The following is a 25,896-nucleotide window of genomic DNA, read 5'->3' on the forward strand; positions in this document are numbered from 1 at the left end:
CCTCTGAATTTGGCACTGCTGCTAAAGTCCTGTGTCCAGTTCTGTGCTCACAATTCAAGAAGGATGGTGATAAATTGGAGAGGGGTCAGAGAGGAGCCACCAGAATGATTTAAGGATTAGAAAACCTGCCTTATAGTGAGAGACTCAAAGAGCTTAGTCTATTTAGCTTAACAAAGAAGGTTAAGGGGTGACTTGATCACAGTCTATAGGTACCTACATGGGGAGGAACAAACATTTACTAATGGGCTCTTCAGTCTAGCAGAGAAAGGTCTAATGTGATCCAATGGCTGGCAGCTAAAGCTAGACAAATTCGGATTGGAAATGAGGCGTGAGTTTTTAACGGTGAGAGTAATTAACCTTTGGAACAATTTACCAAGGATCGTGGTGGATTCTCCCTCACTGACAAGTGACAATGTTGAAATCAAGATGGGCTGTTTTTCTCAAAGCTCTGCCCTAGGGATTATTTGGGGCAGGTGTCTGGCCTGTGCTGTACAGGAGGTCAGACTAGCTGTAGCCATGTTGGTCCCGAGATGGGTTGTAATTGTTTGTGCTATCCCGCATGGGTTCTGGTGAGGGGTACATGTACATCATGAAATGAGCTCTCTGGTGACCTGCTGACAACAGCCGCCCCAGTGCTGTTCAGACACGACCCCACGGGCAGTGAGGCCAGGCCCCTAGCTTCGCTGTAACCCTGCCCTGGCTGGGCTGACGCCAGGGGGTGGGTCCGGGACGCGTCCTTGCATTGTGTCAGGAGGGGCCTGTGCTCCTGGGGAGGGATCTCACCCAGGGATCAATGGCCCCTGGTTTGTTTTCTGGAGCCTCCCCCCGTGCTCTGGTTCTGTGGGGCCGTGCGCGATTCACTGCCTGTCAGGGCTGTTCTCCAGGCAGGACAATGCTGCGATTGTGCAGCCCTGCTCCCAGGGCGGGTCACTTTCTGCAGACACATTCACATGGAAAAGTTCCCTGTCAAAGAGGGAAGGAGAGAAAAGCTGGAGGCGGGGGGGGGGACGGACACCAGCCCCCAGGGGAGAGCACCCTCAGCCAGGGACTCCGCACAGCCGCTGAGGAGTGCAGTTCCCATTTGGAAACCAGGACTCGCTGGTCACAAACCCCGTCCTGGCCACTCTCTGACACTTGACTTGCCATTTTCGGAGCAGTTTTGCTTCCACGGAGCTCGGGCCCAGCAGAGAGAGGATGGCAGCCCCAGGCCAGCCCGGCGGGGATGGCGTGGGCCTGTCCAGTGAACTACACAAGCCCCATGCCTTGGGCTCCCCCTCCGGCCCAGCTCGCCGCGAAGCCTCTGTCTGTTCTCCTTCTGCAATAGCTTTTGGGGCATATGTAGCGCATGACGGCAGTGGGGCCACTGACTGTCCCAGGCACAGCGCAGTGTTGTCCCGGCAGTACCACGCGGCTCCCCGACACCAGCCCAGGCCCCAGGACAGCCACACGGGCCAGGGAGCCCACTGCAAGCCGCGTCCACTGCATGCGAACCAGACACTGTCGGCTGGAGGAGAGGGGCTAAGAGGCCGTGGGGTGCTGAGCGGAGGAAGGGACTGGTGCTCCAGGAGCTCAACCATTGGCTTGGGGTGCTAAGTGCTACTCCTGGGCAGGAGTCACTCTGTTAGCCTTTCTGAGTGCTAGTTTCCTGACCGTCCCCGGGGAAGGGGATTGACATGCAGCGCCTCCAGGGCTGCCTGTACTTAGCAAAGGGTCGTTAAGGGCAGTAGGTGTCAGCGGCAGGAATGGAGCCCATTGCTGGCCCCTGTGCTGGGCCCTGTCCACTAGACCATGCTACCCCCAGGCCACTAGCACTGGGCAGTGGCAGTGCACGTGGGTTTGTTCCCACCCACTGTGAACGCTTTTCAACCTTCCCATTCTGCAGAAAATCAAAACCTCATTAAAGGAACTAGCAAAAACCTGCTCAACTTTAGGGGTGGGGCTGTGACCATGGACGTGAACAGCGCCACCTGCTGGCTAAACACCCTCATTCACTGCACTCACATCGCATACTGCTACTCACCGGGGAGCCCATGCCTTGGGACGCGGGGCTGCCCTCCAGCTACCCAGCCAGCAGAGGGGGAGAGGAGATGCTTCTTGCCCAGAGGCAGAGAGGAGGCCAGCAGCAATGGGCAAAGGACAGCAGTTCCCCCCCCAGCCTCAGCCCCCTCCCAGGCCAGCGCCTCTCTGCGATGTAGGGACTACGCTACAACAAAGCCGCACCTGGATCTGTGCGAGAGGGGGCAGAGACTATAGAGCAGTAGGAAGGCAGCAGCGGTGCTGGCTTTCCCCAAGGTGGGAGCTGCAGCCCCAGGGATGGTGACCCACTGTCCAGCATCACCATGTCCTACTCACCCCCTGGTGTCAGCCCAGCCAGGGCAGGGTTACAGCGAGGCTGGGGCCTGGCCTCACTGCCCACGGGGTGGTGTCTGAACAGCACTGGGGCGGCTGGTCTCCCAGCTGGTGTGACTCAGCATTGCTCCAGTGGGGCCAGCGAGCCGCCGGCAGCCCAGGAACTGGTGTGTATGACTTGCATGGCTGTAGCTAATTCCGGACAGGGGAGAGCCGGCCCTCTTGTGCATCACTCTTTTTTCTGTGCCAGTGGCCAGTGGACCTAGTGCTAATGAGAGCGGAGACAGAGGCTTTGCTGCCTGGCTCGTCCGTGCAAAGGGAAACCAGCCAGAGGGAAGCTGGGGAGGTGTTAGAGATGGCTACAGACAGCACTGTCAGGTGGGGACTCCCCATGCTAATGCTGGGTTTTAACTCCCACCCAGGACTCGCTCCAACACCGTTCTCAGCTGTATCAGCAGCAGTCACCTTGGTCGGCCACATACAGCTCCAGCGGCCCCAGCCACCGTTCAGGCACAGAATCATAGAATCATAGAATATCAGGATTGGAAGGGACCTCAGGAGGTCATCTAGTCCAACCCCCTGCTCAAAGTAGGACCAATCCCCAACTAACTCATCCCAGCCAGGGCTTCGTCAAGCCTGACCTTGAAAACCTCTAAGGAAGGAGATTCCACCAACCTCCCTAGGTAACCCATTCCAGTGCTTCACCACCCTCCTAGTGAAAAAGTTTTTCCTAATATCCAACCAAAACCTCCCCAACTGCAACTTGAGACCATTACTCCTTGTTCTGTCATCTGCTACCACTGAGAACAGTCTAGATCCATCCTCTTTGAAACCCCCCTTCAGGTAGTTGAAAGCAGCTATCAAATCATAAGAATGGCCATACTGGGTCAGACCAAATGTCCATCAAGCCCAGTATCCTGTCCTCTGACAGTGGCCAATGGCAGGTGCCCCAAAGGGAATGAACAGACAGGTTATCATCAAGTGATCCATCCCCTGTCACCCAATCTCTGGCAAACAGAGGCTAGGGACACCATTCCTGCCCATCCTGGCTAATAGCCATTGATGGACCTATCTAGCTCCCTTTTGAACCCCGTTAAAGTATTGGCCTTCACAACACCCTCTGGCAAGGAGTTCCAGAGGTTGACAGTGTGTTGCGTGAAAAAATACTTTCTTGTGTTTGTTTTAAACCTGCTACCTATTAATTTCATTTGGTGGCCCCTTGTTCTTGTATTATGAGGAGTAAATAACACTTCCTTATTTGCTTTCTCTATACCACTCATGATTTTATAGACCTCTATCATATCCCCCCTTAGTCGCCTCTTTTCCAAGCTGAAAAGTCCCAGTCTATTAATCTCTCCTCATACAGAAGCCGTTCTATACCCCTAATCATTTTTGTTGCCCTTTTCTGAACCTTTTCCAATTTAAATATATATTTTTTGAGATGGGGCGACCACATCTGCATGCAGTATTCAAGGTGTGGGCGTACCATGGATTTATATAGAGGCAATATGATATTTTCTGTCTTATTATCTATCCCTTTCTTAATGATTCCCAACATTCTGTTCGCTTTTTTGACTGCCATTGCACATTGAGTGGATGATCTCAGAGAACTATCCACAATGACTCCAAGATCTTTTTCTTGAGTCGCCCAGTTTTGTGAGATCCTTTTGTAGCTCTTCGCAGTCTGCCTGGAACTTAACTATCTTGAGTAGTTTTGTATCATCTGCAAATTTTGCCACCTCACTGTTTACCCCTTTTTCCAGATCGTTTATGAATATGTTAAATAGGAATATGTTAAATAAGACTGTCCCCTGGGGGACACCACTATTTACCTCTCTCCAGTCTGAAAACTGACCATTTATTCCTACCGTTCGTTTCCTATCTTTTAACCAGTTACCAATCCAGGAGAGAACCTTCCCTCTTATCCAATGACAGCTTATTTTGCTTAAGACCCTTTGGTGAGGGACCTTGTCAATGGCTTTCTGAAAATCCAAGTACACTATATCCACTGGATCTCCTTTGTCCAAATGCTTGTTGACCTCCTCAAAGAATTCTAGTAGATTGGTAAGGCATGATTTCCCTTTACAAAAACCATGTTGACTATTTCCCAATAAATTATGTTTGTTCTTTACGATAGTTTCAACAAATTTGCCCGGTACTGAAGTGAGGCTTATTGGCCTGTAGTTGCCGGGGTCACCTCTGGAGCCCTTTTTAAAAATTGGCGTCACATTAGCTATCCTCCAGTCATTTGGTACAGAAGCTGATTTAAATGATAGGTTACAGATGACAGTTAGTAGTCCTGCAATTTCACATTTGAGTTCCTTCAGAACTCTTGGGTGAATACCATCAGGTCCTGGAGACTTATTACTGTAAAACCGTCTCTAATGACACCTCCATTTGGGACAGTTCCTCAGATCTATCATCCAAAAAGAATGGCTCAGGTTTGGGAATTTCCTTCACATCCTCAACAGTGAAGACTGATGCAAAGAATTCATTTAGTTTCTCCTCAATGCCCTTATCATCTTTGAGTGCTCCTTTAGCATCTCGATCGTCCAGTGGCCTCACTGGTTGTTTAGCAGGCTTCCTGCTTCTGATGTATTTAAAAGATTTTTTGTTATTTCTTTTGGAGTCTTTGGCTAGCTGTTCTTCAAATTCCTTTTTGGTCTTTCTAATTATATGATTACACGTCATTTGCCAGAGTTTATGCTCTTTTCTATTTTTGTCATTACGATTTATCTTCCACTTTTTAAAGGATGCCTTTTTGCCTCTCACTGCTTCTTTTACTTTGTTGTTTAGCCACGGTGGCACTTTTTTGGTTCTCTTACTATGTTTTTTCATTTGGGGTATACATTTAAGTTGAGCCTCTATTATGGTGTCTTTAAAAAGTTTCCATGCAGCTTGCAGTGATTCACTTTTGGCGCTGTACCTTTTAATTTCTGTTGAACTAACCTCCTCATTTTTGTATAGTTCCCCTTTCTGAAATTAAATGCTACAGTGTTGGGCTGCTGTGGAGTTTTCCCCACCACAGGGATGTTAAATGTAATTATATTCTGTTCACTATTACCAAGCGGTCCAGCTATATTCACTTTTTGGACCTGACCCTGTGTTCCACTTAGGACTAAATCAAGAATTGCCTCTTCCCTTGTGGGTTCCAGGACTAGCTGCTCCAAGAAGCAGTCATTTAAGGTGTCAAGAAACTTTATCTCAGCATCCCTTCCTGAGGTGATATGTACCCAGTCAATATGGGGATAGTTGAAATCCCCCATTAGTATTATTTGCTTTTTTATTTTAATAGCCTCTCTAATCTCCCTGGTCAGGTGGTCTGTAATATAGCCCTACTGCTATATTCTTATTTTTCAAGCATGGAATTACATTCCATAGAGATTCTATAGTACAATTTAGTTCATTTAAGATTTTTACTTCATTTGATTCTACGCTTTCTTTCACATATAGTGCCACTCCCCCACCAGCACGACCTGTTCTGTCCTTCCGATATATTTTGTACCCTGAATCCCCCCTCATTCTTCTCTTCTCTAGACTAAATAATCCCAGTTCCCTCAGCCTCTCCTCATAAGTCATGTGCTCTAGACCCCTAATCATTTTTGTTGCCCTCGGCTGGACTCTTTCCAATTTTTCCACATCCTTCTTGTAGTGTGGGGCCCAAAACTGGACACAGTACTCCAGATGAGGCCTCACCAATGTTGAATAGAGGGGAATGATAGCGTCCCTCGATCTGCTGGGAATGCTCCTACTTATACAGCCCAAAATGCTGTTAGCCTTCTTGTCAACAAGGGCACACTGTTGACTCATATCCAGCTTCTCGTCCAATGTAACCCCTAGGTCCTTTTCTGCAGAACTGCTGCCTAGCCACTCGGTCTCTAGTCTGTAGCAGTGCATGGGATTCTTCCGTCCTAAGTGCAGGACTCTGCACTTGTCCTTGTTGAACCTCATCAGATTTCTTTTGGCCCAATCCTCTAATTTGTCTAGGTCCCTCTGTATCCTATCCCTACCCTCCAGTGTATCTACCACTCCTCCCTGTTTACTGTCATCTGCAAACTTGCTGAGGGTGCAGTCCACGCCATCCTCCAGATCATTAATGAAGATATTGAACAAAACCAGCCCCAGGACCGACCCTTGGGGCACTCCGCTTGATACCGGCTGCCAACTAGACATGGAGCCGTTGATCACTACCCCTTGAGCCCGACCATCTAGCCAGCTTTCTATCCACCTTATAGTCCATTCATCCAGCCCATACTTCTTTAACTTGCTGGCAAGAATACTGTGGGAGACCGTATCAAAAGCTTTGCTAAAGTCAAGGAATAACACATCCACTGCTTTCCCCTCATCCACAGAGCCAGTTATCTCATCATAGAAGGCAATTAGGTTAGTCAGGCATGACTTTCCCTTGGTGAATCCATGCTGACTGTTCCTGATCACTTTCCTCTTCTCGAAGTGCTTTAAAATGGATTCCTTGAGGACCTGCTCCATGATTTTTCCAGGGACTGAGGTGAGGCTGACTGGCCTGGCATCTCCTTCCCCTGGATCTGTGGCTGAGTCCTCTGTGCAGCATGGTGGGCTCACGGGACCAAGAGCTCAGGCTGCTTCTTGGGCTTGTTCCCCCAGCCAGAGCGCCAATTCTCCAATTGTCAAATTGTCTTAGATTATTGTGTCCAGTTTTTGTTCAACATCTTTATTATGATCTGGATGATGGGATGGATTGCACCCTCAGCAAGTTCGCAGATGACACTAAGCTGGGGGGAGAGGTAGATACGCTGGAGAGTAGGGATAGGGTCCAGAGTGACCTAGACAAATTGGAGGATTGGGCCAAAAGAAATCTGATGAGGTTCAACAAGGACAAGTGCAGAGTCCTGTCATGACCCGGTCTGTGGTGTTTCGATCCCTTTGGGCCAAAGAGAAGTGATCAATGACAGTTGCGCTGTAACCCTGCCCCTTGGGCCAGTGTCCAGCGAATGGGAGTGGAGCCTGCCTGGCGACGCCCAGCATCAGATGGGGTTTCCTGCGCTTTACTTAGCTTGGAAGTTCTTTGGGGCAGGGACTGTCTTTTTGTTCTGTTTCTACAGCCCCTAGCATGCTGGGGCTCAGGCCCAGGGCTGGGGCTCCTAGGTCCATAGGCGCCAACTCCATGGTTGCTCTGGGGCTGGACCACCCAGAGGAAAAAAAATAGTGGGTGCTCAGCACCCACCAGCCCCCTGCCCTTCAGCTCTTTGGTGGGCCCACCTATCAGCTGTTCGGCAGCGGGTGTGGGGCAGGAAGAGGCGGAGCAAGGGTGGGGCCTTGGAGGAAGGGCCACAATGGAGGCAGGGCCTTGGAGCAGAGCAGGGGTGGAAAACCCACCCAGAAAGAAGAAAGTCAGCGCCTAGGCCTAGGTCTATGGCAATGCAAACAATAATACTGTTAATAATTAATATCCTGCTTCGGCAGGACTGAAGGGGCCTGGGGGTAAGATGGTGGGAATTGTTCTCCTTCAGGGGCCCACCTGGAAATGACAGTTTGTCACCAGAGATTAGCTCAGGCAGCAGCCATCTTCCATAGAAATGCTGGAGCTGAGCTGGAGGAGGGTCGGGGGACGTTTGGTTGCTGGGATCTCAGAATCTAAACCCAGCTGAGCCACTCAGTCTAGCCCCTGGAAACACCTCAAAGAGCGGCTTTAGAAAGGGTGTAAGAGAATGACTGGCCAGGGCTTCCCACTGGTGATAGTGAGGCTGTGATGTGACGTGTGGTGGCAGCGTGATGGGGGAGGATGCGGCGAAAGAGAAGTTGGATGATGTCATGTTCTGCCATTTTATCCCTAGGGTCAAAGTCCCATTCTGAGGAGTTCCCGCCCTACATCATTGATCACCCAACAGACTTGGTGGTTCGTTGGGACCAGCCTGCCACCCTGAACTGCCGCGTGGCAGGGAGCCCGGCACCCACTATTGAGTGGTACCGCAATGGGGAGTATGTGGAAACGAGCAAAGACAACGTTTATTCCCAGCGCACCCTTCTGCCCGATGGGTCGCTCTTCTTCCTCCGCCTCAACCAGCGGAAGGGCCAGTCCGACGAAGGGGTGTACACCTGTGTAGCCACGAACCACCTGGGCACAGCCAGCAGCAAGAACGCGTCCCTGTACATTGCCGGTAAGGCGTTAGGAGCTGCTCACTGGATTGAGTGCCTGGAAATGGCCGTGCTTACTGGGCAGCCGAGAGATTTGACTTTGCTTTCGGTGCTTTGCTGAGTCTGCTAACAACGGAGGGGAGGGATAGCTCAGTGGTTTGAGCATTGGCCTGCTAAACCCAGGGTTGTGAGTTCAATCCTTAAGTGGGCAATTTGGGGATTTAGTTGGGGATTGGTCCCGCCTTGAGCAGGGGGTTGGACTAGATGACCTACTGAGGTCCCTTCCACCCCTGATATTCTATGAATACACAGCTTTCCCCCAGCTCTTTGATTTAACAAATCAGCTGGGGAACAAACAATATTAACCCATGATGCATCAGTGAAAGAGGATAAATAATGCCAGCAGCAATTTCCCATGTCCCACTCAGGGGTAGCCACAGGGGGCCTAATCTGAATGGCGCTGAGCACTCTCAACTTCTACTGAAGTAGGGTTGGGCCCATCAAGAGTTTTCACACAAGAAATGAAGCGAAAGCTGGAAATTGAGAGTCCTGGGTGGTAGGTAGCTCGCTCCAATGCAGCCTCTCAGCCCCTGCTCAGGCTGAGTCACACAGATATGTTGAGAGGTCCCCATGTCACCACTATGAGACAGCAGGGGTAGCCTTCTGCATGCCAGCTCCCTAAAGCATAGCCTTCCAAGTATGCCCTTGCACTGGGCTTTGGTTGGAGAAGAGGAATGTATCGACTGAAGGGTACTTCTCTTTGTCTGGTCTGTGCTTGGATGGGAAGGCAAATGAGCCAATTTCCTGCCGTATCTGGAGCTCTGGCCCAGGCACTGCCATCTGGTACGTTGTCTCTCTGTCCGGAACCTGAGTAAAACTCAGGGAGACGCTCATTGCAACTGGACTGGGAAGAATGTGCTGAAACTCCACAGGCAACTCGCCTGCTATTTATAAGGTAACTTTCCAAGGCCTCCATGCCATGGGGATGATGGTTATTCACTCAGTGCCCGCTGAGTGGGAGACGCTTTGCAGATCAGTAGGAAGTAGAGCGGAGTGACTAATGAATTTTTTGGTTCAGGGGCTGTCATGGCTGATTCCCCACTCTGGCACTTCGAGTGCAGAAGGTGGTGGCCCGCAAGGATTCTAAAAATTAATACTGGCCACTCCAGGCTTGTATTAAACTCCCAAGTTTAGGACTTGTTGGGACCTTGGATGGGTAGATACTGCCACTACCCAAGTGCAAAAAAACCCTTTGGACCCAGGAAGGCGCACTTGGGAATTTCTCGCTGTGGGGTACCCTCAAGCCCTTTCACCCCCACCCCCCTTCCAGGGAAGAGCTGAGAAAGAAAACAAAGGAAATCAGCTGTTGCCACCAGCTGATTAACAACATATGCACAAACCTCCTAGGACACAAAAACCCAATCCTGTTCTCAAAAAAGGTAAATTTTATTAAAAACAAAAAGAAAGAAAATACATCTGGAACTTAGGCTGTTGCTAGATTTAAAAAGAGCAAATATAATAATTAAGCATCAAAATGGTTTTCTTGAGGTCCAGCTTAATGGTTGCAAGCAAAACAAAAGCGGTTGGGGGTTAGCACAAAGGAGTCCACAAGCCAGTAAGAAATAAAAGAAATAACCCTAATCGCATCTTCCTAGATATTCCCTGATTTACTTACATATCTGGGGTTTCAGATAAGTAATTCCTAGGTATGATTTGATGATTTTTCGTACCTGGTTTAGCTTCTTACAGCTCTGTGTCTCCTCTCTCCGGAGAACAACAACAGACAGACAAAGGGAAAGTTTTTTCCCAATTTTGAAAATTTCTAGCCCTCCCATTGGCTCTTTTGGTCAGGTGCCCACTCCCTCCCTTTTACCTATGATTTTTTTTAACCCTTTACAGGTAAAGCAAGTAGAGAACAGCTACTAACAGGGATTTTATAGCTAACTGGCTGGCTGGGTGTCCATAAAAGGGAGCTACCCCCCCTTTATTTATCATACCCTGTGCCCCCCAGCCCCGATTCCAGCATCACGTTGGTCATTGTCTGTCATGTGTTGAAGCTCAGCTGCCTCCAGGCTTCCTGCAATGGGGTAAAGTGACCTGGACTTTCTCATCATCACTGACCTGGCAGGTGAAATCCTGGAGGACAGTCCCTGCTCTGGGCCAGATGAGCTGCACATGCTCGCTGCTCCCCTGCCGCACGCTCGCTGCTCCCTCACTGCATGTCTGCTGCCTGAACCCCCATGTAAGGGGGCTGTCTGCATTTTTGGCAGCTGCAGCTCTGGACTGTAGCAGCCGGTCCCCCCTCGGGCCCCCTCCCACAATATTTCCTCTTGCAAGGGTTGCTCAGCACAAGAACCCACATTTCATTAGTGATGCAATGCAATCCTCTCTGCTGGGCAGGCCCAGAGCCTTTCCAATTAACACTTCGTTACCGATCAGGCTCCATTAAGTCTCTGGTTCCCACAGCTCAGACCAGGGCCCTGTCCTGGTGTCGGCGGGTTATAAATACACCTCTACCTCGATATAACGCTGTCCTCGGGAGCCAAAAAATCTGACCGCGTTATAGGTGAAACCGCGTTATATTGAACTTGCTTTGATCCGCTGCTTTACCACGTTATATCCGAATTCGTGTTATATCGGGTCGCGTTATATCGAGGTAGAGGTGTATTCATATGGGTAAACCTGGTTTGGGAGATGCTTTTATTAGCAACACTAATGAAGCCCTGGGTAAAGTCCTGGCTTGTTGTATGACGTGCTGGCCTGATCCACTTTCTCCTCCTCTGCCGGCACAGGCATGAGAGGAGCTTTCAGAGCCCTTGCTGGAGCTGGGGCTGGTGGGGCTAAGTCAACACTGCCAGAACTCGGGGGTGTTGGCAGATGCTTTCGGTGTGGTGCTCTGCTCTGTTCAATGTTGATATCAATCGGCTGCGTGCGCGTGTTCCCTCTGTGTGCTGCCCCAGCTCTGCGCAGATAGCTGACACAGCAGACCCCGAGAGACCCCCCAATGACCACAGACTCTAGTAAGGTACGAAGGCACGTCGGCCAGGTTTATTGCCTTTAGAGATACACAGTCTCCAGCTCCCGGGCAAACAAAGTCCGAGGTGCTGCTAAGGTGCGGCTAGCCAGTACATATGTGCTCCCTTGACAATGGACTCAGCTCAGTCAGTGGCAGGACTTTTCACTGCCCCCTAGGCCGGACAAAGATACAGATTTCTGACACCAAGAATTAAAAGAATTTAAAAAGCAATTAAAATTGTTTTAATTGTTTTATATTTTGGAGGTTTTTGTGAAAACTATAACTTTTAACTTTTAAAACAAAGAGAGAGAGCAGAATTGAGGTGAGGCGGGGGAAAGGGGGGGGTGAAGAGCAACCTAGGAAGGTAGCGAGACCTGAGCCAAGAGAGATTAACTCTATCAAGATATTTGAAAGTACAGGCAGCAGCAGCAAGTTTAGCAAACTAAGAAAGCATATAAAGGACAAAACTTAACCAGTATGTAAAAATATTTGAGAAAGAAGGTTCTGTTTTCAGATATGAGCGCGGAGTGTGGTTCCGTGGGTTAAAGCAGTTGGGAACCTGCACAGTTAGGAACCGTGCCCCTGTTTTTTATCCTGGCTTTGAGAGGAGAATGGGGGTAGTTACCTGCTCTTGTAAAACCTGAATTTGTTCCCCCAATGTCTGTTGCTTTTGTGTGCATGCCAAATGGATGGCGGGAGTGCCCTTTTTTGCTGCAGTTAACTGGTTTTGGGCAACTCCATGTGTTAATGCATCAATTTTAGGTGTTAACCCACTTAATTTTGGTTTTTTACTTTGAAATTCTTTTTTATTTACTCCCCTGCGATGGAGTCGCAGCTCCTGTCTCCTAATGTGCTCTGTGAACTGTTCCATATTTTCCTTCATCTGATTTACCAATTCTGTGAAAGTATTATGTGCTACTCTTTCCTTCTGTGCACTTACTTGTCCCGTTTTGACAGGCACCAGTTTAGGTCTCAGTTTAAGTTTAACTGGAACCTGGATTTTATTATAAGGTGGTGGTTGCAATGCAGTGGACCCCGTTTCATCTTTTAATTTTAATAGGACCACCTTTTTTCACTTTTGTCCCCATTCTTCAGGCACAGGGTAGCTACCTGAAGCCTGCTGTTTACCACCAATATTTATAACAGGGGACGGCACATGTATTTTTTGTAGGTTTTTTGCAGCTGTTTCCAATGTTTTATTTTGTTCCTGTACTGGTTGTTTCTGGGCTGCTTGCCACCCTGCAAGGGCGGTTGGAGCATTTCAGGGCTGTGTAGCTTCTTTTATTGCTTTTTTACTTTTATTTTTTAGAGCCTCGGTTTCTACTATCGCTCTACATATGCCAGTCCATGTTTCCCCATTCTTTTTAAATTCATATGGACCCCCCTTACTGGCAATTCAGCAGGTCCACAAGTTATCAAACTCTGTGGGGATATAAAGGGAGGGGATAAGGGGGTTTCCTAGCTCGAGGTTTTCTGCCATGTTAGATCGCGGTTCCTACAGCGGACAGCTCGCTTACTCACCAGATCAGCGGTCGGGGTCACCAGTGTTGTCAGATGCTTTCGATGTGGTGCTCTGCTCTGTTCAATGTTGATATCAATCGGCTGCGTGCGTGTGTTCCCTCTGTGTGCTGCCCCAGCTCTGCGCAGATAGCTGACACAGCAGACCCCGAGAGAACCCCCAATGACCACAGACTCTAGTAAGGTACGAAGGCACGTCGGCCAGGTTTATTGCCTTTAGAGATACACAGTCTCCAACTCCCGGGCAAACGAAGTCCAAGGTGCTGCTAAGGTGCGGCTAGCCAGTACATATGTGCTCCCTTGACAATGGACTCAGCTCAGTCAGTGGCGGGACTTTTCACTGCCCCCTAGGCCGGACAAAGATATTCACTCAGGGATGCATTCTTATACAGATACAAACAAGTTACACATCACTCCTGACGTATTGAGGTGCAACCCCTCTACGCAGCAAGGTACAACCCCTCTACGTAGTAAGGTGCCGCCTCTCACCTTGTACATGTTGGTTCGAACAAAACAACTCTATCCATCATATTCCCCTTTTGGCCCTGTCATTGGGATGGGTCAGCTTGTTCCTGGTTATGTGTGGAATGTACAAGTATTGGAGTGTTCTGATATCTAGTGTTTAGTACCTTTTAGGTATGTATCTTCTTGCAGCATCAGCCCTTTCCTTGCCAGCTTTTGTGAGCAGGGCCTTCCTCTGGCTCACAGCTTAACTTTGCTTTATGTTAGCAAAGTCTTGACCATTACTTTAGTTCAGGCCTTAGGTCTCATACTGGGCCTCTGATACCAAGGTTTATATCTTAGGGCCTCCTCTTACTACGGGGGGGAGCCAGGGGCCATAACCATATGGGTGTAGTTTGGGGGGGCAACGCCATCCCTTCTGCCCTCCAAACTATGCCCATGTTAAAAAGTGGGGTGCATGGCCCCCTCCTCCCGGTTCCAGTGCTGGTGGCTCTCCACTTCTACAAAGGTTCTGGCGCCCTTGGCTAAGGCTTCATGGTCCTGTCCGTGGATGAGGGGGATCTGAACCCGGCTTCCAGAGGGTCCGTGGGACTCATGGTCTGAGCCGGTCACTTTGGAACACAGGAGCTGCCAGACGGGATCAAACCAGGCTGCCTGGTGGACCTTGTGTGGGAAAAGGAGAGTCAAATTCAGATGGGGACTCAGCACTCCCCTTGTTTATTTGTGGTGAGCAACAGAGCACCTGAAATCCCTGCAGCTTAGCTGGGCACTGCCAGACTCTGAGCCCGGAACGAAAATCCAGCCATAGGAAAGGAGAAGTAAGGGGAAGCTTGTCTTTTACTCCTTCTGTTCACGGGAGGGTGCCACGGATCTACCCGGCCTCACCCAAGAACAGGCAAAACACAGCCTGTGTGGAAGATCTGATTGCGTATCAGTGCTGGGTGACTGCACCGGCCCCTCCCTGCAGGTGTTCGGCACAGTGTCTGCACTGCCAAGGCGCTGTTGTAAAGAAAAAGAATTCATCACCCAGGACATATGTGATCAAGACCAACAGTGGAGAGTTCAACAGAAACCATCGACATCTACAATTTGTTCCTCAGAAAGAACAATCAACAACAGAGCAAACGCTACAGCTGGCGGATGCAAAACAAGAAAAGGAAGACTCAAGGGTTCTAGACCGACCACAGCCAGCTGTTGTAACTACTGGACAGCCAGATGACCACGTAGTTACGGGTTTGGGTCGTGTAATTAGAAAACCAGTGTGATTCAGAGACACTTAACAGACTGATTGGCACTGAAGTTCAAAGACAGCATGATCGTGTATTTAGTGTAAACGGTAGGTATGTAGAACTTAGAGGGGGAGATGGAATGGCATGCTAAACTGTATTATACTGTTCAGCCACTTGGTGGCACTGTGTGTAACGTACCTTATTTCAGCTCCCCTGAGCCATGGGGCGGAGCACCAGAGGGCCTGATGCTGAACACAGTTGGGGGGCTCACTCAGCAGGAAGCTCCGTAGCCCGTCCATACCTGGTACAGGACCGTGACAGCCAGGCTCAGGGAAGAGCAGGAGGCTGGAGGGTGCCTAGCGTGGCTATGGGGCAGCTGGCTGAATAGACATGACGGACAGGGCCACATTCCATTCGCTGCTCATGGATTTTCAGCCAGATGCTCACAAAACCCTGGGCAAATCCCAGCAAGGAGCAGAAGCCATCCCAGGTGGGTGAGGGCACCCACCAGCCCGGGTCCAAGGAAGAGTCCGTGTGCCCCTCCCCCCACAGGCCCTACCCACTGGCAGGAGCAGGCGGATGTGCCAAAAGAGAAACGGGGCTCAAGGCCAGGGGAGTCGCTGGGCCAGATTCTGCCTCTCGGGCCGGGGCAGCAGGAGGGCTGGAGGCCTTGCTCTGTGGTTTGGCTCATATTTGGTCTCCTTGCAGCACTGCGGGAAGATTTCCGGCTGCAGCCCAGCAACCTGCTGGTGACGGTGGGGGAGCAGGTGCTGTTAGAGTGTGCGCCCCCGAGGGGGCATCCCGAGCCCACCATCTCCTGGAAGAAGGACGGGGTCCCCATAAGCCAGAAGGCTGGCCATTACGAGGTAAGCTCGGTCCTCTCCCCCCTCCTCACACGCTACCCTGCCCTGGCTTTTCCCACCTCCAGCACCGAGCAGGGGGCTTGGTTGCATGCTAGAGCACCAAGCCTCACGGCATTTGCTGCCTGCAGACGGGGGGAGCCGCCTCAGCCCCCAGCTTCCAGTCCCAGGGTTCGAACAGACCCGCTTTGGCCCCTGGCCCTCGGGCTGGGACAGAGCTGCCTTGGCCACCGGCTTCCTGTCCCAGAGTTCAAACAGAGCCGCTTTGGCCCCCTCTTCCCAGGGCTGGGACGGCGCTACCTCAGCCCCGTGTGGGTAGTCAGGTCTGTCACTCTGTAGCCCAAATACGCGCTCTCTCACTCTCTCGCTTTCAGCCGTCTCTCTGTTGTACTGGACTTGGTGGGGTGCCTCCATTACTGCTGCTGGCCCAGTACATGGGGGCACAAGCTAAGCTCCCCCCAGATGCCGAGTTCCTGCACTGGGGCTGGCTCTGGCTGCCCTGACTCCCTCTCTCCCTCCTTGCAGGTCTCCAGCGGGAAGCTCCTGATGGTGCACGCCCAGAGAAGTGATGCGGGGCTGTATGTGTGTGTGGCTTCCAACCAGGCAGGCCAACGAGAGAGCAAAGCTGCCCTGGTGTCTGTCCTGGGTAAGGAGACAGTCCCCTCCTTGGGCCTTGCCCACTGGGCCTGGCGCTCGGCTGATAGCCAAGCAGCTGCCATGGCGTCACAGACCAACAGCTCTGGGACACTCCCTGAGAGGACCCCTTCAGTGCGTCAGCCCCCTTTGGGTCACTCTCTCACTGGGGTAAGCCCCTTGGCTTCCCTGCCTCCTGGGACCGAACCTCAGAGCCTTCAGCCCCCCAGCTTCACGCCATGAGCAAACTGCAGCCAGTCCACCTGAGTAGGACTTGCACACCCAAAGGAAGCAATGCACCCCCAGCTTCCTGACTCGAGTGACTCCCAGCCAGTGTGACAGCAGGAACAGAGTGCAGGACATCCTTAGTTAACACAGTGAATGGGAAGTTACAGCAAAGTCCAGCTGGGTCAGTGCAGAGTCCAGAACCCCTCTGAGGCTCTGTAGTCCCAGTCCAGAAGCGACTCCCCGTCACACACTTCCAGCAGCCCACCCTTAACAACCCCACCTGGCCCCTCCTCAGTCCTTTGCCCTTGTTCCCAGGCAAACACAGTCATCTGGCCTCCCCCTTGGCCCTTTGTTCTCCAGCTGGTCACACCTGACTGGCTTCCTAAGGAGGTTGGGCCATCCATAGTCCTTAGTTGCTAGGTGCCAAATGTCCAGGGAATTCGAGTGGTCACTGTCTTCAGGGACTTCCCCTAGGCCCAGGCCCCAGACAGCCAGGGTCAGTCTCACCTGGATCTCTGCAAAGAGTAAACAACCTTTCCTTCCCACCTAGTTAACCATGCAGCACATAGGGGAAACTGAGGCACACACAGTATTCATACAAAACATTAGGGAAAATCCCCACTTTGGCACACAGGGGGTACCAGAAAACCAGCCAGGTGACCAATGAGACCACTGGTAGAACCCATATGGCCTGTGCCCAGGATGCCCAGTGCGGTCACCGTCTGAGGGGCATTACTAGCAGGCCGGCACCCATGAGGGGGCTGGTTCTCCTAGACCATAACAGCAGCTCCCCCTCGCAGGGCAGCAGCAGGTTTGATGACAGCACCCAAGGCATCCTGCTCCCCAGGGCGAGGGGACCAGTTCAGGCTGGCTGGGACCCAGGCGACACTCCCTGGAGCTTCTGAAGCCAAGCGCCCAGGAGTGCTGCCGGCTGCCCCTGGCTCCCTGCATGGAAAGGGCCGTTCCCCTTGGGGGAGGAGATTCCTAGCCAAGTGATCTCTGCCATAATGGCCAGGATGTGCTGGGAGAGCAGGCGGCCCTGAGGCCCCTCCTTGGTGCCCAGCCTCCTTGACCTGGAATGTCTCCATCCTTGGGGAGCCCTTCTTGGGGGCAGCCTGGCCTCTCTGAACACACAGGTCTCTCCCTGGGAGCTTGCTCCATTTGCAGCTTCACTCCATGGCTCCTGGTTTGGAGCCTGCACCCCGAGTCCTGGAGAATATCAGAGGCTTCCAAAACCAGTCCCTGGGCCTGACTCAAGCTGCAGGACTCTTGTGACAACCATGTCAAAGCACAAGCCAGTGCATGGTTTAGAGACTCACGGGACTGGCTTCTCTCCCACATTGCTTTCCCTGGAGACAAGTCCCAGCCTTAGCTGCAGATTTCCAGGAGATGGCTCCCTTTGAACTCCAACCTCTCGGAATTGCTGTGTCACTTCCTCCCAGTTCAGCCACATGGGAAACCATTTAGAATCATAGAATATCAGGATTGGAAGGGACCTCAGGAGGTTATCTAGTCCAACCCCTTGCCCAATCAGGACCAATCACCGGACAGATTTTTACCCCAGATCCCTAAATGGCCCCCTCAAGGATTGAACTCACAACCCTGGTTTTAGCAGGCCAATGCTCAAACCATTGAGCTATCCCTTCCTCCATGCTTATAAACAGCAGTGTGGACAGGGCTTGTGTCAAGCCAGCCTCTCCCAGAGCCCACACACACACACACCTTCTGCCCTGGCAACGGGCAATCGAATAGGAGAGAAATGATTGAAATTCTGGCACACCATAATTGACATGCTGTGTTTTAAACTATGAACCCCATTTTAAAGGATGTTTGCTCCCTCAGTGAACTAAACGAGAAAGCCAAAGCTTATCACGTACAGTAGTAACACACACACCCCCGGGGGTCACCAGCAGGGACTGACCCCAACCTGGGAGCTACAGCAGCAATTGCCATGTGCCCTGTGGACCTGCTGCTAGACGGGGGCTTGACACACACTATCTCAATGGGTCACACAACTGTTTGTTAGACAGCAATAGAATAGTGGAGCTCAGGAATCCTGGCTCTGAGAGGGGCCTGTGAGGTAGTGGTTAGAGGTAGGCTGACAGGGGTACATAGATTTGGCACATTCAGTGTGGAAAGCAGTGTGGCGGAGGTTGGGGTTGTCATGTTAGAGATGTGGGTTCTGTGGACAGTGGGTGCTAGCATTATATCAGGGGCCTTTTCATTTGACACATTCAGTCTCGGTCTCCCTTTGGCAGCTTTTCCCTCCAACATTTGTTGTTACAGGTTACTGTAGCATCTATGAACTTTCACTGCTTTTCACAGTTGTGCTCACAGTAAGGATACATTTATAGATCCAGTTATCGCAACACCCCCAATGCAGGCAATGGCTGCTGAGAGCCACGTCCTTCCCCTTTCTGACTGTCCTTATTCCCTGAGGGCTGCACATGCTGGTAGGATAGAGGTACTCCCCCCAGGGTGGCATGGAGGAAAATGGGGGGGGGGGGCATGGCGGGTCTGGGCCAGTCCCCACAGGGGGCGGGAAGGGAGTGCCCACCCCTCCCCAGCTCTGGTCTGGCCCCATCCCCAGGCATAGCCTCGGCTCCCGGCCCTGCACCTGGTCCCATCCCCAGCCTTGGCACAGCTCGGAACTTGGCCAGGGGCTCGGCTGCCTGCCCCACCATGGCCCAGCTGCTGCTCTGCTCCCAGCCCTGCCCCGCCCCCGCCCTCTGCCTCAGCCCCTGGCTGCGACTCCATTCCCGGCCCCACTCCCAGCCCCACCCAGCCCTAGTTGCAGCTCCAGCCTCGGCCCCCTTACCCCTGTCCACATCCCTCCCCCCCGAGCCACTCCCGGCCCCAGCTCTGGGAGGGGAGGGGGCACAGTCAGGGGTAAGGGAGGGCATGACCCTCAAAAGTTTGAGGACCACCGTGGTGGGGGTGGAGACCTCCTGGGGGCACAGGAGGTTGTGGGGCTTGGATCCTGTAACATGTGTCACTGACTCTAATTCTCACAGCCCAGAGCTCCATCTCCCAGCAGAGCAGGGCTGTGTCACTGAGATCTCTGCTTCTCCCTCCCCAGAAAAGCCAACGTTCACTCGCAGACCCAGTGATATTGTGGCCAAATTTGGCAGCACCGTCCAGCTGGGGTGTGGTGTTGAGGGGGACCCACTGCCCAAAGTATGGTGGCACAAGGAGCACGGAGAGCTGCCCTGGGGCAGGTATGTGATGTATATTTGGAGGCTTCTGAGCTTTGGCGCTGACCCCCCAGCTAGCAGGGCGAGTATCCGAATACCCATCACTCCAAGCTCTGAGTAATTCCCATAGCCCATTGCTGCAAGGTAGGTAGAGGATGCCAGGCTCACTTAAGGCCGCGGGGGAGAGGGGGAACTGTGCCTGTTCGATACAGCACCCGGAGGGATCAATGGAGGCAAACCCAGCCTGTCACCTGTTCCTGTTCTCCTGGAGGTGGGCAGAGTGGGGTACAGCCTGGTATTGTTACTGGTCATGAGCATGAGCAATTCCCACCCCTTGGAATAGCGGCTCCACTGGCTCTGATGAGGCAGAGGGAACCATGTTCAGTGGTTGCTGCAAATGCAAGATCCCAGGCTCCGGCCCAGGGGCCCAGGCAGCTGGGGGCTCCCTGTGTTTAGGGCCCAGAGCCCTGCTGCCCATGTCCCGCTCACCCATGGTTTATTGTTGTTATTAATAGTCATGTGCATAACGATGGGGCCTACAGGCCAGCCAGGACAGGGCTTGGCACAAACACCGAGTGGCCGCCAGTCCCTGTTCCATGCAGCTCACAGCAGCTGTTCTGTCTCCCACGCCCAGGCACGAGGTGGACGAGGAGAACACCTTGCGGATTCATTATGTGACGACGTTTGACTCCGGCAGGTACATCTGCACGGCCCAGAACCAGGTGGGCACCGCCTCGGCCAAGGCCTCGCTCACTGTGCAGGGTAAGCAGCTCCATGTGGCCTTCACGGCCAGCAGCATGCCAGGGCTGGGCCATGCCCATGGGCAGCAGAGAGACCTTAGTGCCCAGCACACCCTGCTTCCTGCATGCCCCGGGAACTGGGGGAGGCGGAAAGCTGTCACCTGCCACTGGGCACACGTAACATCCCTGCCCTGCCCACCCACCAGCCCCATCAGCTCTGGCCCTCTCTGAGCAGCCCTGGTGTGATTCTCTCCTCTGCTCCCCAAGACTTGACAGGCTGGGGTCCCAGCATCTGGAGAGGGGCAGGCCAATGCCCTGAACTGCCTGAAACAGCCCCACATGAGCTCCAAGAAAGCCCCTTTCTGTGCTACTTACCCCTGCGCTACCACAGGCCCAGGGATCGGGGCGCAGTAGCACTTGGATGTTCCATCAGGAGACAATGCCCCTGGCTGCTGGGAACTCCTGTCGCTTCCTTGGCAGGGCCCGATCTGCAGACACACCGGGGAAGCACACCTTGCATGGCCCGAGTGACTCCGCTGCTTGAGTGTGTGCAGGATTGGGCGCGTCACTTCATGGCTGGCCCAGCCCCTGCCCCCTCCAGCTCTGCTTCTCTGGGGGCTTGCTTCATGGAGGGGGTTGAAGCTACAGCAGAGTCTCCCCCGGCTCGGCTCCGTTCACCCTTCCCGGCTTCCAGTTCGATTCCTGGGGCCTGTGGTCTCCCCACTGGCTAGGGTTGCCAACTTTTTACTAGCACAAAACTGAACACCCTTGCCCCGTCCCTCCTCCAAAGTCCCACCCATACCCTGCCCCTTCTCCAAGGCCCTGCTCCCGCTCACTCCATCGCCTCCCCCCCGTCGCTCACTCTCCCCAGCCTCACTCGCTCATTTTAACCAGGCTGGCTCAGGGGGTTGGGGTGCGGGGGGGTGAAGGCTCCAGCTGGGGGTGTGGGCTCTGGGGTGGGGCCAGGGATGAGGGATTTGGGGTGCAGGAGGGGGCTCCGGGCTGGGACCGAGGGGTTCAGTGTGTGGGAGGGGGATCAGGGGTGGGGCAGGGGGTTGGGGCATGGGGGTGGTGAGGTCTTTGGCTGGGAGTGCGGACTGTGTGGTGGCGCTGGGATGAGGGGTTTGGGATGCAGGAGGGTGCTCTGGGCTGGGACTGAGGGATTCGGAGGGTGGGAGGGGGATCAGGGCTGGGGCAGGGCTGCGGGAAGGGGTGCAGGTTCCAGCTGGGGGTGCAGGCTCTGGGGTGGGGCTGGGGATGAGGGTGCTCTAGGCTGGGATTGAGGGGTTCGGAGGGCGGGAGGAGGATCAGGGCTGGGGCAGGGGGTTGGGGCCCGGGAAGGGGTCAGGAGTGCAGGCTCCAGGTGGCACTTACCTCAAGCAGCTCCCGGAAGCAGCAGCATGCCCCCTCCGGCTCCTACGTGGAGGCATGGCCAGGCGGCTCTGCACGCTGCCCCGTCCGCAGGTGCCACCCTCGCAGCTCCCATTGGCCACGTTTCCCAGCCAATGGGAGCTGCGGAGGCAGCGCTTGGGGTGGGGGCAGCGTGCGGAGCCCCCTGGCTGCCCCTACACATAGGAGCCGAAGGGGGGACAAACATACCAGCTGCTTCCCAGGAGCCACGCGGCGTGGAGGCTAGCAGGGAACCTACCTTAACCCTCCTGCGCAGCACCGCCAACCGGACAGTCAATGGCCCAGTCAGCAGAGCTGACCGGAGCTGTCAGGATCCCATTTCGACCGAGTGTTCCGGTTGATAACCAGACACCTGGTCACCCTACCACTGGCCTTTCCCAAGGGTGCTCTGCCCTGATGTCTATGGGACAGCTCCGACTGGGAGGGGCCCTGAGTCACAGACCCCCTTCCCCATGGGCTGGACATGGCCCTGAACAAGAGATAGACCCTCCCATGTTGTAGGTGGGACTGTGCATTACAGATGTCTGGGCTGGGGGCCCTGCAGTGTCCATTAGCTGGGTGTCTGGGCTGCCAGCACATGGTAACAGCCCATAGGCTGGGGTTGTCAGAGGGGAGAGGGAGCAACTTCTAAAGGTGCTCACTGGGGGTGGTATTGCCCCGGGGAGTTCCTGTTGCCCATGCCCCCAACCCCACGCTTGTCCCTTTCTTGCCCGTAGACCCCCTGGACACTGGCCAGAGGGAGTGGCCGAAGGACGTCCCGCGGGAGATGATGGACGTCCAGCTGTACCTGGACAACAGCACTGCGCTCCCCTCCTCATCCGCCGTCTACCTGCACTGGAAGGTGAGTGAGGAGTCTCCACTAGTGCTAAGTGCACTGGGACCCCGGCCTGGAGTGTCTGCCAGCGAGCCCTGGGCAGCCCCTCTGCCTGGCTCGGGAACGGGTGGGGAGTGGTGAGGGTGGCTCTCCCCAGGGGCATCCAGGATTTGGAGGCCCTTAGTGTGAAGTGGGCTTGTCTGTGCCTGCTGTAGCTCAGGTCCTTGAAACCAGCAACCTCTGGCCACACGAGCCCTGTCTGACAGGCCTTCCCAAACCTCACCCTCTTGGTGCGGGTTAGCGATAGGCACCAACCCGCGAGTCCTCAGAGCGGCCCCTGTGGTGCCCAGCCCGTGCCCCCTGGACACTCACAGAAATTACTGGCCTGCTGTCTCCAGCGGCCTCCTGCCCCCCGGTTATTTTTAGTAAAGTCATGAACAGGTCACGGGCTCCATGAATTTTTGTTTATTGCCCATGAACTGTCTGTGACTTTTACTAAAAATAACCGTGACAAAAACTTAGCCTTACTCGTAAGTAATGATCATAGAATCATAGACTATCAGGGTTGGAAGGGACCTCAGGGGGTCATCTAGTCCAACCCCCTGCTCAAAGCAGGACCAATCCCCAACTAAATCATCCCAGCCAGGGCTTCGTCAAGCCTGACCTTAAAAACCTCTAAGGAAGGAGATTCCACCACCTCCCTAGGTAACCCATTCCAGTGCTTCACCACCCTCCTAGTGAAAAAGTTTTTCCTAATATCCAACCTAAACCTCTCCCACTACAACTTGAGACCATTACTCCTTGTTCTGTCATCTGGTACCTCTGAGAACAGTCTAGATCCATCCTCTTTGGAACCCCCTTTCAGGTAGTTGAAAGCAGCTATCAAATCCCCCCTCATTCTTCTCTTCTGCAGACTAAACAATCCCAGTTCCCTCAGCTTCTCCTCATAAGTCATGTGCTCCAGCCCCCTAATCATTTTTGTTGCCCTCCGCTGGACTCTTTCCAATTTTTCCACATCCTTCTTGTAGTGTGGGGCCCAAAACTGGACACAGTACTCCAGATGAGGCCTCACCAATGTCGAATAGAGGGGAATGATCACGTCCCTCGATCTGCTGGCAATGCCCCTTCTTATACAGCCCAAAATAATAATATATGAAGATATACCTATCTCATAGAATTAGAAAGGACCCTGAAAGGTCATTGAGTCCAGCCCCCTGCCTTCATTAGCAGGACCAAGTACTGATTTTGCCCTAGATCCCTAAGTGGCCCCCTCAAGGATTGAACTCACAACCCTGGGTTTAAGTACACCAATGCTCAAATCACTGAGCTATCCCTCCTCCCCAACAGCAATAAGGGCACACTGTTGATTCATATCCAGCTTCTCGTCCACTGTAACCCCTAGGTCCTTGTCACGGAGTCCCCAGGCGATGCTCTGGAACTGCTCCCCACAAAGCCAGTCAAGACTTTGGGGAGCCTCCTCTCCCTCGGAGCAGACCGTCTTCAGGGCAAGAAGCTCACACGGCTTCACCTCCTGGGTCTCTCCTGGGAGCATTCAGCATATGCCCCTCTGTGCACTTCCCACAGCGAGTCCGCCCAGGTGGGGTCCTGGGGAAGCCAAAGGGTCCTGCACCCCCACTTCGCAGTCAGACGTGACTCTCAGCTAGCCAGTAAAACAGAGGTGTATTAGACAACAGGAACACGGTCTAAAACAGAGCTTGTAGGTCCAGCGAACGGGACCCCTCCGCCGGGTCCATTCTGGGGCCCAGCGAGGCAGACCCCCGTCTGCCCTCCCTTCCAGTCCCCAGCTAGCTCCCAACTCCAACCCCCGTCCAGCCCCTCCCTCTCTGGGCTTTGTCTCTTTCCTGGGCCAGGAGGTCACCTGATCCCTTTGTCTCCAACACCTTCAGTTGGCACCTTTGCAGAGGAGGGGCCCAGGCCATCAGTTGCTAGGAGACAGAGTGTCGGGCATTTATGTGCACTGGCCCTTTGCTCTGTAGCAACCATACACCCTTATCCCACCACCTAGATACTTAAGAACTGCATAGGGGAAACTGAGGAAAACATTAAGAACAGTCCCACTTCGTCACAGTCCTTTTCTGCAGAACTGCTGCCTAGCCACTCGGTCCCTAGTCTGTAGCAGTGCATGGGATTCTTCCGTCCTAAGTGCAGGACTCTGCACTTGTCCTTGTTGAACCTCATCAGATTTCTTTTGGCCCAATCCTCTAATTTGTCTAGGTCCCTCTGTATCCTATCCCTACCCTCTAGCGTGTCTACCACTCCTCCCAGTTTAGTGTCATCGACAAACTTGCTGAGAGTGCAGTCCACGCCATCCTCCAGATCATTAATGAAGATATTGAACAAAACCAGCCCCAGGACCGACCCTTGGGGCACTCCGCTTGATACTGGCTGCCAACTAGACATGGAGCCATTGATCATTACCCGTTGAGCCCAATGATCTAGCCAGCTTTCTATCCACCTTATAGTCCATTCATCCAGCCCATACTTCTTTAACTTGCCGGCAAGTTAATCATAGAGTCAGAAATGGTTCCATAGAAACCAAACGGTATAACCCATTTCATAGAGTCTCCGCTGAACTGTACCTGGCCAAACCCTAGTTTGAAGTAGTTTTTCTCTCCAAGGCAATCTCCCAGCGTCTCCAGCCAACCTGGCCAGGATCCCTCCTTCGTGAATGTAAAGAGCTCTGTCCTTTTTGCTTCCCAGTGCAGTGTAACGAGGGCCCTTCTGCCTTCTCCTTATATCCCCCCAAATCCATTGCTGATCTCCAGAGTCTGGATGGCCCCCAGGGTCTATCCCTGGTGTGCTGACTTCATGTTGTTTTCACATCCTCATGTTGCCTTCCTATGGAAACGGGGCTTCCATTTTGTCGGCTCCCAGTGCTTAATATACGTGGGAACTGAGGCAGCCAGGGGAACATACACCCTTGTGTTCCCGTTGCCTGTTCTCACCCCAGGCCCTGCCTGCGCTTGTGCAGGTCCCGAAGCAGCTCAGGGCCTGTCCGAGCCAACCCCCTGCTGGAAGGGCGAGCGCCTAGCCATGTTGCAGTGCATTTGATCAGGGCAGGGAGCAGAGAGAGTCGCGGGTGACATGGTCTGCTTCTGCCCAGGTGACAGCCCCCCTCTCAGGGATGGGCGCAGCATGGTGCTCCCGGCCCACAAACGGCCCCAGAGTTCAAAAGCGGAGGCAAAGTCCAGGGAATGTGTCACCCAGGACAAGCCCCGCACCCCACCAGGACACCAGGAATTACAGCCAGCGGCACCGTGTCCTGAAGGAGCAGGAGGGAATGGGGAGCTGCCCCTGCACTCCCAGCC

At 53.3% G+C, this 25,896-nt stretch overlaps 1 protein-coding gene across 1 annotated transcript in view; it reads left to right on the forward strand.

Moving 5' to 3' along the window:
• The window catches only part of ROBO4 (roundabout guidance receptor 4), a 100,511-nt gene that overhangs the window by 22,891 nt on the left and 51,724 nt on the right, over positions 1–25,896 (forward strand). The window contains exons 2-7 of the mRNA XM_065417285.1: positions 8,163–8,486; positions 15,397–15,554; positions 16,074–16,194; positions 19,489–19,627; positions 20,238–20,365; positions 22,470–22,594. Of these exons, the coding sequence (XP_065273357.1) occupies positions 8,163–8,486; positions 15,397–15,554; positions 16,074–16,194; positions 19,489–19,627; positions 20,238–20,365; positions 22,470–22,594 (995 nt within the window). The remainder of the gene's footprint in view (positions 1–8,162; positions 8,487–15,396; positions 15,555–16,073; positions 16,195–19,488; positions 19,628–20,237; positions 20,366–22,469; positions 22,595–25,896) is intronic.

The sequence above is a fragment of the Emys orbicularis genome, chromosome 15 (genome assembly GCF_028017835.1).
Source record: "Emys orbicularis isolate rEmyOrb1 chromosome 15, rEmyOrb1.hap1, whole genome shotgun sequence".
NCBI classification, from domain to species: domain Eukaryota; kingdom Metazoa; phylum Chordata; order Testudines; family Emydidae; genus Emys; species Emys orbicularis.